At 36.7% G+C, this 20,582-nt stretch overlaps 1 protein-coding gene across 4 annotated transcripts in view; it reads left to right on the top strand.

The window, feature by feature from the left end:
* LOC105276776 (ammonium transporter Rh type B) overlaps nt 1-20,582 on the top strand; it is a 352,615-nt gene that overhangs the window by 64,250 nt on the left and 267,783 nt on the right. For 2 of the 4 annotated variants that reach the window (XM_026970179.1, XM_026970180.1), the window contains 2 exons: nt 14,127-14,262; nt 18,366-18,428. In XM_026970179.1, the coding sequence (XP_026825980.1) occupies nt 14,127-14,262; nt 18,366-18,428 (199 nt within the window). The remainder of the gene's footprint in view (nt 1-14,126; nt 14,263-18,365; nt 18,429-20,582) is intronic. The other 2 variants (XM_026970178.1, XM_026970183.1) reach the window with 1 other exon arrangement.

Consider the following 20,582-nt stretch of genomic DNA (forward strand, 5'->3'; position numbering starts at 1 on the left):
TCCTGTTTCCTTCTGACGACATCGTCGACAGCATCTTATACTGAGCTGCTCTTCTCGAAAGCTCTGTGCCACGTACTCGCTAAGTCCACGTGGCTGTTTTCACACGCGCAACTTAATATGTCCTTTCGACTTAATACTCGATTGATCCCATCCTCGTCGCCAACTGTTGTGTCTTTCGTATATAAACGTATATTTAACTATTAATAGGATTATATACAGAACAACGAATATTGGGGTTCGCTTATATTACTCCGGGAAGAGAGAGACTATCGATCGGGTCTGGCGTAACTATCCGACTCCCGCTCCGATTCCGATACGCACCGATCTTCAAGTCCTCGCAAATCCTCTATCGGCGGAATTCCGATTTAATAGATAACACGCGTCCGCGAATATTTCAGGAAGACGCGTACTAATCAAAATGCCAGCTCATACATAACAATGAGAGTGTTTCTTGCGCATTTCTAAACTATTTGAGTAAACGTCTTATAATTTGCCGCATTAGAAGTACGTTTGCTGAACGAAAGGAAAACGTTTGTGTTACGAAGTGAAGAAAAGCGTTTCTTGGGTGTCTCCAAGCCGTTTGTGTTAACGCCCTACAAAACGTTCACTGCGCCTTTACAATTTGTCATTGATAAAGCATTTGCTGAACGGAGGGAAAACGCTTGTTTTACGGCGTTGAAAAAAGCGTTTGCTAAACGTTTGAAAAGTCTGATAGCAAACTCTCTGCATGAAGGTGTATCAGCATTTACTGAGCGTTCTCTCAAAAGCGTTGCCTTAGCATTATAGAACTTTCATGAAACGTTATATACAGCATTTTATACGCGTTCTGAAAGCGTTTAATCCCAATGGCGTTATGTAAGCATTCTTATAAAGTTTGAAAGCGTATAAACTCTCAAAAAACTCTCATCAAACGGTAGTTTACGCTTTATAAAGCTTCTTATTTTCGTCAGGGTGGTAAAATTAAAATTTGTTACAATTATGGTTTTGTGATAATAGAGAAGATTATATTTAAGGTGGATCACGTTCTCGATAATAAGAAGTGTTATATTCTGCAACGAATGATTTATCCAGTGTTGTAATAGTTATGTTTTATAATAAATAAATTTCAGAGTACGTTAGAATATAGGATGGTGAGGAATCTTCCAAGCAAGACGGCATTCGGGACGTATGCGTAGTCAGGCGGGCCGATCTGTAAGAATTTATGCGAGAACCCAGGGCTCTTGTGATCAATTGCCACTACTGGGCTCCGTCACAAGGACCAGCGTCTTCGGCGCATGCGTGCGAACGAGCGAATACTAGCAGGACACCACATGTAGAGCGTCTGCGCAGTCCTGTGCGAATTAACTGTGCGGAATGCTCCAATTTGCTCATGATCGACACGTGATTAATTAGCGCATGATCAATAGATAAAGGGACCGCGGTGGCAGGCCCTGATAGGCCCTAGCACTAGAACGGCTAAATTGATATACGTTGCCGATTGCGAGAGCGACAGACTTGCTTGCGAGAAGTTCACAAGTAACGTACTGTATCCATGTGTGTGTGTTCTGAGTACGTAATAAATCGTATTTCGTTGAACGGAAACTGCATAGATACTTATTTCTCGCTAAGACTTTACAAAAATTATTATAATATTTTTATATTTTTAGAGTATGCAACACAATTATAAAAAAAATAAATCGTTATTTATAACAAAAAATAAATCGTTATTTATAAAAAAATCGTATAAAAAGATAAAAAAGATTCATGCGATGAATGATGTTGGATATATTTGAAAAGTATGCATGCATAGCAGCACATACATCATTTGACCCCTAATCGGGTTATCAAACTTCCATATAAAAAAATTGTACAGTGTTTCGAGCGCCATCTAATAGTTTGACCCCATGAAATATAAATTAAATAGCAATATTACGGTTTCAGTCGATAAAAATGCACAGTTCATGGTTCTGAATTCAACTGATTCAACTATATTATACAACTAATTGTAGCCTAGTTTACACCGATCATTTGATACGCATATCAAGTAGTGCATTTGAGCTGATCAGTGAATGACTAAACGAATGTATAACTGGATACTGTATGTACAAATACCTTTATATAATTTTTATTATTATTATTTAGATTTATACAAAACATAAAAGAATAGATATATTGGCTGCGTTCAGCAGAAAAAGCAGATCGGTAAGCGCTCAGTGATTCTTCATTATGATTGGTTTCTGCACTTGGATCCAGCGAAGATCTAAAGGCAAGAACCAATTATATTAAAGAATCACTGAGCGCTCACTGATCTGCTTTTTCTGCTGAACGCAGCTAATCTATACTCGGTTTGAAGTTTTATTTTTACTACATTGTTTAACATATTTTGTAGATATTCTTTTCGCTGCATTGTAGAGGTAATTGTCAGAATGTATTTGTATTTTTCTGCATAAAATTCTGTTAATGAATGTACAGGACGCTTTAATATATTCTGTTGTAATTATTTGTAAAACTGGTTTTATATGTGTGCATTACGAAGGAAACGATGTAAGATATTTGTCTTCTAAAACATGCATTAATTGTTCCACAACTTTTGACTCGAAACAAATGTTCATGAATGTATTTTCCATAATATGTGTTGCATCTTCGACAAAATCACAAATATTTGCATTTTCTAGATGACGTAAACATTCTTTACATTGCACAATTATCTTGTTATTACGAACATAATTAATAATGTTCTCCGAATATAGTACAATTTCGGTTTCTGTAACTGAAGGCATCGCTGCTTCTGTATATTCTATTTCATCTATTTCATCAACTTCGGAGTACAGTTCTTTCATTTGTTTATTAAGATTCAGTAATTGAGATAGAATAAATGTAGATCCTTCATTATTTTCTTTACAATTGGCTCCAACGGAATGTTTTGAGATAAAATTACAAAAAAGTAATGATTTAAACGTTCCTTGAAATTATACAGGGCTTGGGTTTGTATTAGCACATCCATTACTTCTTATGTGACTAAAAAAATTTTCAAGCGTATCTTGATTTAAAAATCGTAAATTCAGCGAATCAAAATTATTTTCATATAGAATATACCATATATTTTGCGCTGCTTTTATTGTCCATTTGTTCTGATAATTGCTTGCTATGTTGCTGTATTTGCTTTTGTAAATATGGCATGTCTGTAGTCTGCGAAACTTTATTTTGTTGTTCGCTTTCATTTTCTTTTAATAGAAGTTGTGATGGCTGTTGCACATTATTTACTGACTCAACATCTATTACATCAACGCTATTATTCTCACTATTAATATATAGAAGAGGAATTGCTGTATTTAATAAGAAACGATGATGTAAAAAGCAACTGTAATCTTCTTGCGGAAGTGTTTATAACATACTTGATATTCATTCAGATTGTCTGTGAAGAGATATAAAATACCAAATCCCTGTTTACAAAAGCATCCCCACACGTGTACTTTCACTGGGTGTTTTACTGTATGTTGAACAATGGGATCGTGACGAGTCGACCACGCATACCTTCTGGGAATCTAGGCCCAAAAGGATGATTCATTGGTGAAAATTACATTGGCAAAATCTCGGTCAATATTAGCCTTTGTCCACTCCAACGGTTTTTCGACGTGTCTTTCGCTCAAAAAAGGTTTTAACTTTGTGGACCGCCAGCCGTATTCGGAATCAAGCAATCGTCGTCTAATAGTATTAAAGCTCACTTCTATACTCTTTTTCAATAAAAGATTCTTCGCTCGCCGTAACGAACACCCAGGATTCTTCTCAAATATCTTGATGATAGCTTTGTCGTCCTTTTTCGTCGTTGAGCGCCAGGTGCCACGTTCCGGCAGGTCATCAACATTTTTTATTTCGTTATAACGTTTTACCCACTTCCTAACGAACCCCTCTGACTTTTTCATGTAGCAGCCGGCAGCTGCATACGACATTTTCGGTCCTTTCGGATGTGTGCAAAGAAACACTGCTTCAAAACGACTTGCATACGCAGCACTCATTGTGTTTATTTTGCTGTGTTACAGACAAAACAAGTCACACTACCCATATAACCTCAAAGCATTCTTTCGAACTGTTCAGAGAATCGGAAAAACCGAACTTAACATCTGTGCGCCATCTATTAAGGTCTTTAAACGGATTTTGTATTCCATTCATTATATTCCCATAAAAAATTAGGCTGTTTTTCCGGGCGCCAGAGTGGCGTTACCCCTTAATAAAATGCGGAACCGTACATTCTTGTGGAACAGACTGTATATAGTCATATGTAACCTCCGAACACGTGGGATCACTCACAAACCTTTTTAATCACACTTTTCCTCTTCATATTCAAAATTATCGAACTCTATATACATATGTGTGTATGTCACACACACACACACACACACACACACATACTAGAATACGCACTGCTCTCTATTAGCGAAGCCGTTAGCCGTGCCGGCACTGCCGTAAACGCCGTCTAGTAGTGAAAAGGTGAACTGTACGTTTTCCGTGATAAGACGACGACGACGATAAGTGAGTTTCTTAATAAAATATTTCACGATATAGACTTTGCATCGTAATATCTCCCTTCACCGGGCATGTAGGAGAAAAATAAAAACACTTTCATTATATAATTCGAGTACGCAGAATCGATTGAGCCTATTCTTAACTCGATCGATCCACGCGTTATTAAGATCCGAAAATCTCGGCTAGTCTCAACTAGTTGTCTCGCGTAAAATATCCACGGTCCGTCTCTCGCTGCCGCTACGCGCGCATTTTGGGTTACGCGTGCACTTGGCACGAGACACTACCGTGTCTCTTGATGAACATAATGGAGAACAATATGTAGGGAATGTAGTTATTGGGTTGTAACATAAATTCTTTCGGTTTAACGTAATACAGAATTCAACTCAGTGTAATAGATTAAGCCGCCAGAGTAATTCAATAAAAGAATAACTTGTTATAACGACCAAGCTGGCAATTTTATTTAGCAACTTAGTTACACAACGTTTCGGCCGGTCTTCCGACCCTTTTCAAGTGTCAACAAAATTCGATAATAGAAGTCACTTTCTACAATAAATACGAAGGAATGGAGAATAAGTAAAAGAAATAAAAAAAATATGAAAGAAAAAGAAAAATGTCGATCATAATGTAAAATAAGAACCATGAAACTCATACAAAGTAAAAATAAAATGTTATTTTCAATCTTCGTATAGATTTAAATTGCGAGGTCAACAAAAAATGACTTCCTTGATTATATTTGATATGATGCATTTAATGAAAGTATTTCGAAAGGCGCCTGCAACATGAATATAACATCTAACAAAAATACAGGGTTAGAAAGTTACTTTTTAAAAGTAACACGTTACCGTTACCGTTACTTTCCGGAAAAAGTAACTCGTTACCGTTACTCGTTACCGATTTTAAAAAGTAACGCGTTACCGTTAAGTTAAAAGTAACGATAAAAAATCGTTACTTTTCATTAATTTTTCCTTAATATTAAGGAAAGTTCCTGAGTATTCACCACAGCTATGTTGGATAGTGATCTCAAAAGCGAGAAATGACATGCTGAGAATTCTTGCGTGCCATTTTCTAATAAAGATATTTCGATTACAAAAGCCTCCAAATCCCTTCAGCATACTTCTAAAAATGTCCGAAAACTAACCTTTTCTTTTAACAGTCAATCAACAGTCATAAAATATCTGTAATATGAAAATAGTCTTGCACATGCGCAGTTGTTCCGCATGACCAAATCTCATATCACAGTCATTTTATGGCTATTGATTGACTGTTAACAGAAAAAATTAGTTTTCGGACATTTTTAGAAGTATGCTAAAGAGATGTAGAAGAATTTGTAATCTAAATATCTTTTTATTAGAAAATGGCACACACGAATTCTCAGCGTATCATTTCTCGCTTCTGACGTCACGATCCAACATGGTTATAGTGAGACAGAATTATAATAAAGAATGACAATACAGAATCTAATCCAGTCAGAAAGTTTTGTCGAAAAGATTTCGTCTTGTATAGGACGTGCTGCTAGTGAAGCCTTGTGGCCATGATGCTAGAAATTGGTTCGAGATCTCAATCCGAGAAATGTGTGGTCAATCAACTTGCACTTTTACGGAAAAGCAAGTTGATTGGCTACATATTTCTCGACTGAGATCTCGGACCGATTTCTAGCATTGTGGCCACAAGGCTTTAGAATCCTTATATAGGATGCAATGTGAATTCTCCCTTGTGCATTTTGAAGTTGGTCGGACCGGTTCATAGAAATGTATTAAAAAGTAACGATAAAGTAACGGTCACTTTCGTTATCGTTACGAAAGAAAAACTAACATCGTTACTCTTTCGTTACATATAGAGAAAGGTAACGGCGTTACCAAAGCGTTACCGAAATAAAGTAACGAAAACGGTAACGGCGTTAAAAGTAACGCGTTACTTCCCAACCCTGCAAAAATATGTGTGTTGCTGGCTAAATACATAACAAAAAAAACGATACAATACAATATACGAAACAAAAAACATTAATTATTTTACATTTGGATAAATACGTTTCGAATTACAATAATCTTAGACTATCTGTCTAATCAAGAGACACGGTAGTGTCTCGCGCCAAGTATACGCGCGGCGAGACCGCACCGTGACACTATTACGCGAAGCGACGCTTTCGCAGACACTCAGATTATTAGATCTCAATAACCGCTGAACGAATGGACTTCTAAGTAGGCTCAATGGATAGCTTGCGGTCGAATTATATAATAAAAGTGTTTTTATTTGTCTTGTACGTGCCCTACGAGCGGAGATATGGCGATGCAAAGTCTGAAATTGGAAAATTTCATTTAAGAAACATCGTCGTCGTCATCATCATCGTCATTTGTACAATCCGTTCTTTTTCGTCGAGTTGGCAGCAACTCCGTTTATACCGACCGGCGGAGATGCTGTTGGTATATCCGTGTGACTCACACATAACGATCATATGTAGAGGCTCTACATTAGAATTGAGATATCGTGAATCTGATTGCGCTGACTTTTTCAGAATCGTTTCTAGTTGTTTGGTTTATAGTTGAACTTTTAACAGTTATTGCCATTTGTTTAAATAAAAAATAGCTAACTTTGCCATTTGTTAAGATATCGCGAATCCGCTTGCGCTGTCTTTTTCAGGATCGTTTCTAGTTGTTTCGTTTATAGTTGAACTTTTAAAAGTTATTAACATTTGGTTGAATAAAAAATAGCTAACTTTGCCATTTGTTAAGATATCGATATAATTAAAAAATTAAAATAGTAAAATATTTAGAATATTTATTATAAAGCTTATAATTGAAAATATTCACTCTTAAGTCACTCTTCGTCTCTTTTTTATGTGCCCTTTATGAAAACACAAGGGTGCAATCGAGCCTAAATTTTAAGTTTTATGCCTTAAAATCTCATTGTAAATTATTGTTACAAAAGAACGCTATCGCAAAGTAAAAGATGTTCCATGGGCATTGTCAAAAGTAATTGCTTCAAGAGAATTGTCAAAATCAAATATCACGGCAAAATATTGCTTGGGGTTTACATGGTTTACAAAATACAGATGTTTCGTGTTATGCAAATCCTCATATAGTATAAAAAAGAATACTTCACACTACAAAATGTGTGAAATCATAACAAAATTACCTTTTTAAAAAAAGCGCCAAGTATACGCGCCCGAAGTTCTTTCAAAAAAGAATTCTACAAAACTGATATCTTTCAAACTCGAAGTTCCTTCAAAAAAGAACTCTACAAAACTAATGATATTAACAAATCATTTTGCTGATAATAAATGTTATTAATGCCGTTAATAAAAAGAAAAGAATAACATACTTCACACTATAAAATGTGTGAAATCATAACAAAATTACCTTTTTAAAAAAGGTATAAAAAAAGCGCCAAGTATTAGGTTGGTGCAAATGAAATAGCCGTTTTTCTTATTTTAAACTTCTCACCTTTGTAGTTCACCTTTCTTCCGCGCCGATAGCGCTGTATGTATACTATATCAAAAGTACATTTCCCGCGCGTGAATTTGTATACATAATCTGACTTTTTTATTAGGATAGTGGTTGTTGATAATAAATATTATTAATGCCGTTAATAAAAAGAAAAGAATAACATACTTCACACTACAAAATGTGCGAAATCACAACAAAATTACCTTTTTAAAAAAAGGTATAAAAAAAGCGCCAAGTATAAGTGCCCGCAGTTTTTTCAAACCCGAAATTCTTTCACAAAAGAACTCTACAAAACTGATATCTTTCAAACCCGAAGTTCTTTCAAAAAAGAACTCTACAAAACTAATGATATCTTTCAAACCCGAAGTTCTTTCAAAAAAGAACTCTACAAAACGAATGATATTAACAAATTGCGCCAACTACAATAGATATTTATGCAAACCAGAAAATCTATTACTTTAGTTGGGTATTTATGCAAACCAGAAAATCTATTACTTTTTATTATTACTCTTTGGCCGATATTCATTGTTGATTCTTATTTAAAACCATATTAAGTACAATTATAAGATATTTGAAACCAATCACACAGCCGTATTAGCATCTTAAGACATTACTTCAGATCGCGTCTGGAATAAGAGCGGACTATGAATACTGGCCTTTGATATTAAAGTGATATATCCAGTTAATAATATATGATTCTGTAATGACAGTTTTGAGCACATATTGTTTTACATTACATTCAACATACAAATAAATATTGTAATATTATTATCTCCTAGTCCGCATTTATCTCCTAGTCCGTTCTTATTTCCAGATGATCTGAAGTAATAATGTCTTAAGATGCTAATACGGCTGTGTGATTGGTTTCAAATATCTTATAATTGTACTTAATATGGTTTTAAATAAGAATCAACAATGAATATCGGCCAAAGAGTAATAATAAAAAGTAATAGATTTTCTGGTTTGCATAAATACCTATTGTAGTTGGCGCAATTTGTTAATATCATTAGTTTTGTATAATTAAGTACAATAAAACGAATATTATATTGTGCTTCCTTTCTTAAACGTTATGCGCACGAAGTAAGAGTAAGGAGACCTAACTCCATAGATTAGAAGTGGCAGTGAAAAATGTTCTGCATGTGGCCAGGGTCGCCGAATGGAATAACTTGCAACATTTCGTCGCCATATTGAGTATTCGTATATGTTCATACGTGACATGTGTAGTTGTGTTAAGTGTGTAAAAGTATTGGATAAATAATATTAATAACGCATCCCAGGTAGCATAAAAATCCAAAAGACATCGCAAAGACGTCCTTTAGATATCTTTTAATAAAATGACATGTCTCAAGGTCATCTAAAACTATATCCGCTATAATAGGTGAGAGTGGAGATTCCATCGAACTACCAAATATTTGCTCATAACATTGCTCATATCAGCGAGTTGGTTGACAGAGCCATAAAGTTGCCTGACAAGAGATTTCATTCAGATAATTTGGAGATTGTTCGTTCTATCCTTTCTAACAACTGTTATCCTATGGAATTTGTCAACAGACACATTACAGCACGTTTGAGGGTAATTAATTATAAGAAGGATTCTGCTATTAGTGATGACATGTCTAATAATAAGATTATAAGTATACCATATGTGAAGGGATTAAGTGACAATATTGATAGATTTTTTAAACACTTTAATCTAGATGTAGTATATTCGGTTCCTAAGAAACTCGATTGTATTATAAAACGCGGTAAAGACAAGTTGACAAATGCTCAACAAACTGGTGTTGTATACCAGATCAACTGTTTAGATTGTGATAGTTGTTATATTGGCCAGATAAGGAGACACTTAAGCACCCGCACTAACGAATACCAATCCAATGTTAAAAAGCAAGATAGTATGCATTCAGTTGTTAGCAAACATCGAATTAATAATAACCACGAATTCGATTGGAATAATGTTAAAATCTTACATAGGGAAACTCACAATAGAAAGCGTGAGGTGGCAGAGATGTTTTTCATTAAACGGGATAACAACACTATCAACCTCCAGGTTGACACGGAAATTTGACCATGTATTTACGAACCGTTATTGAAAAACACCTAACGTTCCTCTCTTTCACTTCACTCTTTCATCGACCTTCGCTGAGTGCTGACATGTATCTTTCAAGATGTGTGTGCATCTTTGTTCTTTGTTAATGGTCATTTTCTGCCAGTGAGTAGACTTTATTTTTACTTTGTATGAGTTTCATGGTTCTTATTTTACATTATGATCGACATTTTTCTTTTTCTTTTATATTTTTTTATTTCTTTTACTTATTCTCCATTCCTTCGTATTTGTTGTAGAAAGTGACTTATATTATCGAATTTTGTTGACACTTGAAAAGGGCCGAAGACCGGCCGAAACGTTGTGTAACTAAGTTGCTAAATAAAATTGCCAGCTTGGTCGTTATAACAAGTTATTCTTTTATTAATACAGAATCTCCTCTATATTCCGGGGTTCCGTCGCGGGGGACGCAACTTGCCTATCACAATCTTATATGGGCTTCCCCAAGGATCCTCGTAAATGGTCCAGAGGAGTTTCCAGGCCTTTTTTTGAACTCCTTTATCACCGCACGGAGGGCTTCGCGATGTGCCCGGTACCGGTTCTCCACCCTCTCGGGATCTCCGCGCCCTCCGCAAAAATCTAAACTAATCTAACTTGACTGAATCCGTTACTTTTCCCTTAAACCTACCCGGAACTCTTTCTTTGCTTTAGATAGCTGAAAATTTGTGCAATAGCATTAAATATTTTTTTGTTAATTTCGTTAATTTTGTTGAATTTTTAGTTGTCTACGCAAAAGGAAGACTTACGAGTTAAGGTATGTTAGGTTAGGTTTTTTGCGGAAAGGGGTTGCAGAGGGAAGCTCCTCCTTCATCCACACAGCATAAAACACTGGCATCTGCAAATCTATAAAGGATTTATAGAGGATATGAAGAGAAGAAGTTGGGCGGGAGAGGGCTTCGCCCCTCCCCTTGTACTCCCTTCCCGCAAAAACCTAACCTAATCTAACTCAACCTCCGAAACTCCGTTTTTCGTGTAGACAGCTGAAAAATACATGTACTATCATTAAATGGGTAATTATTTAGTTTAGGGTTATCACCTCCGATTTGGCTGAAACTCACCAATATTGTGTATTTTGATGCGTAGAAACCGAAAATGAAAGTTAAAATCGTCGCTCTGCCTTGCAAAGCGAGATATTTATCGTTAAAGTTAGTAACTGTTCAGGTTAGGAAATCTGTCATATCGACGAACCGACATGGCAACGTAGCGACATCACATGCTCTGTGACGACATGCGCATGCGTCTTAAGTACTGTAGAGTGCACGAAATTTAAATTTAACGATATGAAACAAATGAAGTGCAATAATGTTAGTCTTGTTAGTCACGAAACGATACACAATGTTCGGGCTGATCGAATTTGGCCATTTAACGTATTACCATACAAAATTAGTGGATTTTTTAATCCAGCATGGTGTTTTGGCATCTACAATGAAGTGTAGTACATGTGGTAATGAGGTGGATATAAATAAAGAAACATTAATGTACCAATGTAACAGACGGTACTATGTAAAAAATGTACACAAGAAACATATATCGAAACAGTGTAACTTCAAGAGAAGTGCGAAAAAAGGTACTTGGTTCGACAAAAGTCATCTTGACGTGGCTACAACATGCAAAATTGTAGCATGTTTTTTGATGTTGAGATATCCACGTCAAGATGACACGCAGGATGAAACTGGCGCTTCGTCGGCCACGATTGTGGATTGGTTCAATTTTTGCCGAGAGGTAATTATATTTTAACATATATTTATACACTATATATTTCAAAAACATATGTGAAAAAATAGTAATATTATTTCTTCTTACAGGTCTGTGTGTTCTGGGCTGAGAAGAATTCTGACAAACTTGGTGGCCCAGGACGCATAGTGGAAATCGACGAGGCAAAAATTGGAAAAAGAAAATACAATCGTGGTCGGCTTATCAAAGGTCAATGGATTTTCGGAGGATATGAGCGAGACACAAAGAAGATTTTTATCGTTCCAGTACAGGATCGAACCGAAGAGACACTCCTGGCGTGTATTAAGGAGTGGATATTGCCAGGAACCACCATCGTGTCAGATTGTTGGAAGTCATATAATTGTTTAAACAATGAAGGCTTCCAACATCTGACAGTTAACCACTCCTACAACTTCGTCGATCCTGACAGTGGTGAGAAACGTATAAAATTATTACTATACTAAAATAAACCATTGTTACTTTGTGTGTAGTTCTAATAAAATCTTTAAATTCACAGGTGCGCATACGCAACATATAGAGCGCGTTTGGAGAGAGGTTCGCGGAAATATTCCAAGGTACGGAACGAGAGATAATCACGTCCTTGGATATTTGTGCGAGTATCTCTTCAAACGCGCCTATACCCGCTTGGAACGCATAGAAATCTTCTTTGAGGTCATCGCTGAATTATATCCTCCAGGATCCACTTCTGAGGACCAGCCAGGGACATCCGATGAACCAAGTACCAGTACTGCTTAGATACACCTTTCTTGTGTACATTTTTTACATAATACCGTCTACATTGGTACATTAATGTTTATTTATATCAACCTCATTACCACATGTACTACACTTCATTATAAATGCCAAAACATCTTACTGGATTAAACATCTAGTCTGCGCAATGCATATATATTGTTATATTTATATATTTATTTATATATTTTATTAAATTTTATCGTAATTATGAAGAGCTCCTTCCTCTCCGATTTCGTTCAAATTAGTATGGAATCGAGGTCCACAGGGTTGGTTAGAGTTAGATTAAGTGGAATTAACTTTTTTGTAATACATACAGATTAATTAACACTTAATCTAACTCTAACCAACTCTGTGAACCTCGCTTCCATACTATATCGAGGTTCACAGGGTTGGTTAGAGTTAGATTAAGTGTTAATTAATCTGTATGTATTACAAAAAAGTTAATTCCACTTAATCTAACTCTAACCAACCCTGTGGACCTCGATATAGTATGGAAGCGAGATCCACAGGGTTGGTTAGAATTAGATTAAGTGGAATTAACTTTTTTGTAATACATACAGTTAATTAACATTTAATCTAACTCTAACCAACCCTATGGACCTCGATTCCATACTATATCGAGGTCCACAGGGTTGGTTAGAGTTAGATTAAGTGTGATTAACTTTTTTGAATACATACAGATTAATTTTCACGCTTAACCGAACTGTAACCAACCCTGTGGACCTCGATAGTGTGTGCGACATTTCTAATTTCGCGGACTTTACGTCACCGCGCATGGTCGGTTTGTGTGCGCTACGCCTGTGGCCGTCGATATGACAGATTTCCTAACCTGAACAGTTGCTAACTGTAACGTTTAATATCTCGCTTTGCAAGGCAGAGCGACGATTTTAACTTTCATTTTCGGTTTCTACGCGTCAAAATACACAATATTGGTGAGTTTCAGCCAAATCGGAGGTGATAACCCTAAACTAAATAATTACCATTAAATGTTGTTTGTTAATAACTTTTTAATAAACAACGAACGGCGGCTGAAACATGAGTAACATGGGAAGCAAATACCAAATAATATGCGCTTTTGGATTAAACCCTGACTGATGTTTAAATATATTTTTGGTTATAAAAAATAACCGTATGTGAAGTATTGCCTTTTAATTTGTTATTGTTGGCAAATCGATTTATTTTCTTTTGCCCAATGCTTGCGTTTTTTGACTATTATTCATTTTAATTTTCAAATTTATATCAGGCTTGTATCAGAGCGACGAATTGTAGCATGTTTGAATAGCATAGTAGTTTTGTAACTAGTTTTGTAAGTTTGGGCGTGAGGCAGCGCTAACTCAGTGATTGATCTAGTCATTTGTATCCTGAGCATAGACCAGTGAGTTTGTAAGACATCAGAGTGGAGGAAAATACCACAATATTTTGTAAATAAACTTTGCATTTTGTGAGAAAAGACACCAAATTAATTTGAACACCTTTGAAAAGAGATACAATATAAATTTAAAGAAAATAAAACAATCGGAAATGATAAATGTTTACAATAACATAATAACTCAAAACTATTAGAGAGATATTATGTGTGTATTAACCCTTTCAATAAATATCTTTTACAGGTAATGTTTTCATCAATCATTGAAAAAAAACAAGCCCTTATATTATTTCTGGTCGAAATCATTTTAATTGTGTTAATCGGAACACTGCTATCATATGGCTCGGAAGAAACTTCAGATTTGCTGAACAATGGCACAAGTTAGTATATATTATAATATAGATTGTGTCCCAATCAGACACAACGCTTATCGCTTTTCAGGAAAAAAATGCATTTGCACACTATTGCGGATATTATTCTATCAATTTTATATAAAACGAGATGCCTACTATATATTTTGGACACAAGTAACTGTTACGTCCAGACTCCACGGGTCCTTGCTTTCATAAGAGACAGATATCAGAATTACGTACATCTCAATATTTTAACACGTGTTATTTATTTTTTACACGACACCGAACTAAAACCCTCACGGTTGCTGCAAGCCATTGATCAACTTTTTTTACTATTTACTTGTCATACGGTACCAAGATTTCACGGTTGCCGTAAGACATGCAGCAGTACACGTGCCCACCGCATGATCCTTGGACAAACCTCTTGCAGTAACCCTGAACTTTAATGCATCGTCCACCTTATCACAATGACTGTTGCCTCACCTTACCCGAAACACGTGCGTTTCATCATCATCACCGAACGGTCACCGATCATAAATCACGATCACGTTCTCATCTCCTGCTCTCGCCTGTCAATCAATTCAAGAGATGTCTTCCCGTTACCTAACTACATGTGCCTCCCGTTACCTAACTATACACGTCATTCCGTTGCCTAACTAGGGCGTTTTTCATTTCCTAACTGCTCTTACCAATCCCCTCTTACACGATTTCCCATATATTATAAAAAGGGCAGGAAAACGCCCAGGGCATTATTATAGTTCCCGTTCTGTGTCAGTACAGGTTCTTCATCCCAGTTTTTCATCTCATTTAGTCCAGTTTTGTGCAGAGTGTCTCACAATATAAAATTTATTTCCATATCGTGCATTTATGACACGGCGAATAAATCAGTGCGCCCCTTGCATTATTGCATTAAAGCTAATACATCAATAGAGTCAGTGACATTTGCATCTGAACAAAACCTTCGACGCCCTGCACGTTTGTCAAGTCATCCAGAGGACGCACACTCAGTACCCCGTTTGGTTTTCTGATCTTGTCACCAGTCAACTCAAAAGTAAGCATCTTTGCTTTTGTTTCCTTTTTTGTTTTCTTAACTTTATTTATTTATTGCGACTGGTTCTCATATATTTCTTCTGCCTTTTTCTTTCCCTTTCTACTTTTTATTCATATTCTCTCTTTTTTGTCCCTGATAAGCACCTTGCGAGGATAACATTTCGCCGCGACAAGCACCGTTCCTCAGTCGGTCCTCCGAGGAATTCGTAGCCGAATTTAACGAAGATTTTGATTCCCCCATATCTTCACCTTCCTACTCGCCTATTCCTTTTGAAAAATTAGGCCTACATTCCCTTATCCGCCTCTATTCACGGTCACCTTCTCCCATTACTTTAGAACAACTGGAAGTTTTTCTAGATATTCTGTAGCAAAGTACCCGACCACCTGCCTTTTACACATTTTCACCTCCTTTTTTTCCACCCCGAGTCCCTCAACCAACCTTTCTGTCTCGCTCCAAACGGCGGAGAGCAAGAAAACCCATCGCAAAACTCAGCCGCAGATACACGGTGTTCATCAACAATTATAAATTCATCAAACCATTTTATTCAAATTGTCAAATCTTTCGTTTTTCATGTAAGATTGTATCATTTTTATCATTTGTAGTCATCTTTAATTTGTACCAATCTGGTTGATTTTATCCAATTATTATCTTCATTATTCCCGTTAGTTTTATCATTTTATTAATTGGAAATTATTTAGTATTTGTATCAAATCTTATTATTTTTTTAATAAGTTGTAAGCACTATTTCTTGGTAACGAATTATATCATTTTAAATCAATGATTATACTTATTTGTAAGATTGAACGAAAACTGAGTCCGGTCATTATACTAATTTATTTTTCGTCTCACATTGTATAATTTTAATCATTTTGTAATCATTCTCTTAAATGGTATCAAACTGTTTTTAACTTTATCATATTATATTCTGTACTATTCGTGTCAGTTTCTATTATTTTTATCATTTAGAAAGCATCTATTACTGTGTCAATTACAATTATTTCCTTTATAAGTTGTAATTATTACTCCTTCGAATTGCATTATTTTAATTTAATGGTTACATTCAAGTGTAAAACTGAATAATTTTGAAATCATTTTTTTTAATAAATTAATTTTTTTATGGTTAAAATTAACTTTCGTTTAATTTATTTCACCTCTTTTCTTTCTCATTGATCGCACGAGGTTCGGTCCCTTGTAATAGGAATTAATTTCTCTTACATGAAATAGGACCGACGAGCGGACTTTTTATCTTTAAGAAGTGTAAGAGCGGCTCTCGGCCGTTGACCTTCTTTCAGATAAGTTGGTCGGCTCGACTCACGTTCACACGTGAGAGTGGGTTGTACGTCTTTGTGGACAGCTGGACGTAACATAACATCTATAATATAATTATGGATTAGATTCAAAAGTTTTTTCATTATTGCAATTTATCTATTTAATTGTGCTTTAATTTGCATGTAATCTTTTTGTGAAAATGTAACCGTACTTACATTCTGTCACGTTAGAGTGCAATTCTGTGCAAATGCAGGTGCGTCTGTACATTAAGAATTGTCCTGTCCGATGAACACAGTGTCCGCTCGGGATATTCTCGTAATATGTATCCGTACAAAACTTACTTTTTTAAAGAAAAGGAATAAAAAAGATTAAGTGCACGCTGTGGTTGATTTTGTGGAAAAAGTATAATATAATGTAACGGTACGCCTTTTCTTCCGGGCGGAACGTTGCCTCGGAGTTTATCGCTCGCCGGGATCAGAGTGAAGAAATGCATAGACACTGGTTCTCGGTAAATGAAATAACTTTATTAATGTTTGATGAGCTATGTACAAATGAAGGATGACAGAGAGTAGCTGAACGTGGCGGTGTCACTTGGTCTGGTTGTCGCGACTGCGGTTCGGCTGGCAAAGAGCGGAACGATGGTTTACGCTTATTCACGATCTTACAAGCTACACTCGGACTTACAAACTACGGTCGGTCGGTCTTACAACCTACGGTCGATCGGTCTTACAACCTACGGTCGGTCGGTCTTACAACCTACGGTCGGTCGGACTTATAATCTACGGTCAGGGTGACGGGAAGCCGGAGCCTGCCAGGGAGCACTCTGATGAAGTAGCCCGTACACCGGAAGCTCCCGGCTCGCTAACGAGAGCACCCGTCGGTCGTACGGCGGAAGGAGTCGGGAACGCCCGACTCCGAGAGGAGTGGAACAGTAGGAGTCCCCCAGGGAGCGCACTGAGACAGCCTGTACACCGGGAGCACCCGGCTTGCCAGCGGGAGCGCCCGTTGGCTGTACGGCGGAGGGATCGGGAGCACCCGATCCGTGATGAGAACACGGAAGTGGAGTTCGCCCAGGAGCACCCCGACGAAGAGCGTGCACCCGGATTGAGTACGGGAGCGCACGTACTCTTATGCGGATAGTCGGGAGCGCCCGACTCGGAAACGGTCTAGGAGGTAGCAGGAATGTCTGGAAGCATCTGCTCAAGAGAGCGGATCGGATCGGACTGTCGATGGTCGGCCACAGTTCGGCTTTTATATCCTCCAGTCCGTGGTTGCCTCGGTGCGGTCGCGGTAGAGGGGTCGGTGCGAGGTAATCGTGGTAGGGGTGTGACGTCATCGCGCAGAGCAAAGGCGTAGCGTCACCGCAATTCGTAACACGTCGCAGCGGCGTAGCGTTGTAATAATATCGTTTTAACACAAAAAGTTGAGATATCAACATGTTATTTCGATTATGGATAAGGTATAATATAATGCTACCAATTGTAAATACAAATGTTTATACAAAACATATGACCCAAAATTAGTTATCTTGAATTACAAATTCATAATTATAATATATTTATAAATGATATATTTTTAAAATGTAATAAGTATAAAATCTTTTAATGCAAAAACCTTGGTGCTGCTAGATTAACGCACTCTGTATGATTAAATATCATACAGAGTGCGTTAAATATCATTAGAGATTATAGAACAATTGAGTTATTTATAATTATTAATAAATTTATACAATTATATAATTTCTTTTTGTATTACTTAATTATACTTATCATGTAATCATTAATAAAATGAATATCAATCAAATTTTCAGGGGTTGCTGATAAACTCAGAGAGACCAAACAATTTGATGGCTATTTATTGAGGCTTTATCCAAGTAAGTAGAGTGATTAACTTAAGAATATATTCATATTAGTTTGCTGTGAGAAAAAAAAAGTGAGCACATTTCTACTTTGCAATTTTCGTAAACTATTGCATATAATAGAACTAGTTATTGTTACATATACAGGATGGTCAACTTAACACTGGATTTATCAAGAGGGTCAAAATGACTTGTTTGGCATTTTATGGATGATTAGTCATTTTTATTACATCCTATTTTTCATTTTTATTAAGTACAACAAAAAGTATATACAAATGCACGTTTTTTTAACTAAATTGTTCTTTTCAAAACCAAGTTATTTTGATCTCTCCGATAGAAATAGGTATATGTAAATCGTTGGTAGTTCTAGTGTTAAATCAATCATCTTAAATACTGTTTTGAATACTCACTTGTTTTTAATGATAGGAACAAATATCTAAGGAAACAGTTGTACCGTCTGAGCAATTATGATAATAAAAAAGTTTTTTCAAGTTTTATTTTACAATTAGAGATTTAGAAAGTCAAGATAATTTTTTAAAATGAAGGTAAAAATACACATTAGCGTAGCCTCCGATGATCTTGACCTTGACATATATTATATATACAGGGTGTCTCACGTAAGTTGTCCAATTGCTATCCTGCAGGTAGATCTAGTTGAACTAAAAAGTCTTATACCATTTTGCAAACAACCATGTAAAATTTCGAGTTATTAATAAGATAAGATTAGAGAATCAGTACAAATGAGAACGCGACTCGTACAGAGAGGCCGTCGATAGCAGGGCCGTGCGCTCGTTGTTGGTTACGGTGCAGTGAGGCAACGGTGCCAGAAAACGTGCTTTGTAGCATGCAGTGGGAATGGAGTGGGAATGGTCTCGCGAATCGTCGCACGCTTTCTGGCCTCACCCTCTCCACTTACATCAGTGACGCCAATGTCATTTCGAGAAAAACGCGTTTAAAGTTTTACAACTGATTAATTTATATAGAAAGATAGAATTTCGTAACAAACCAAAGTGCATCCAATCCGGGTGCATATGAAGTTCCTTCTTCTTCGGCAGCAGCTTCTTCAGTCTCGTTGCGGGTTTTTTAATAATCTGACCTCATCGGTTAAAAACCAGTTGGGTGCAGCGCAGGTAGAGGCTGCTGAGCGCAGTCAATCTCGTACTACTAAATCTCGAAAAATATTGGGTCATTAAGTATGAAACTTTACAAATGTAAAAGCGCCATCTTTAACATTTGTTATCTCAAATTTGGCGCCAAACGTCAGTATCAGGTTAGGTTAGTGTGATAGATGTATGTTCGCTCTTCAAATGTCATATTTGTTTGTTCAAATATCTTCATTAGTTTTATTGGTGGATTCTTTTTTATAGAACTATGGAAAAGTCCAAAATTCGTGTGATTTATGAATATGAGTTCCGCCGTGGAACCACAGTGTCGGAGACAGCTCGTAATATCAACGCTGTATTTGGTGAAGGTTCAACTACTAAAGCAACGGTGGGCAATTGGTTCAAAAACTTCAGAGATGGAGATTTCAGCCTCGCTAATGAGCCACGTGGAAAACCAAAGACGAAGGTGGATAATGATCACTTGAGAGCCGTAGTAGAGTCCGATCCATCTCAAGGTACACGTGAATTGGCATCGATATTCAATGTTTCCATACCCACCATATTGGTTCATTTAGCTGCAATTGGTAAGATAAAGAAGTTGGACAAATGGGTCCCGCACGAATTGACCGATGCGCAGTAGGCGCAACGTCTAGAGGCTTCACTTTCTTTGCTTTCCCGTCACAAAAATGAATCTTTTTTTAATCGAATTGTGACCTGCGATGAAAAGTGGATACTCTACGACAATCGTAAACGCTCACATCAGTGGTTGAACGCTGATGAACCACCGAGACATCACGCGAAACCCAACATTACACAGAAGAAGCATATGGTGACTGTTTGGTGGTCCAGGTCAGGTGTTATCTACTACAACTTTATGAAACCTGGTACATCGATAACGGCTGAAGTATATTGCAAGCAACTGGACGAAATGATGCAACAACTTGCTATTAAACAACCGAAATTGGTCAATCGGTCAATGCCAATTCTGTTGCATGATAATGCTCGACCGCACACTGCACGACTGACCGTGGCAAAGCTACAGGAGTTGGAATTGGAAACTCTCCGT

The sequence above is a fragment of the Ooceraea biroi genome, chromosome 6 (assembly GCF_003672135.1).
Source record: "Ooceraea biroi isolate clonal line C1 chromosome 6, Obir_v5.4, whole genome shotgun sequence".
NCBI classification, from domain to species: Eukaryota; Metazoa; Arthropoda; class Insecta; order Hymenoptera; family Formicidae; genus Ooceraea; species Ooceraea biroi.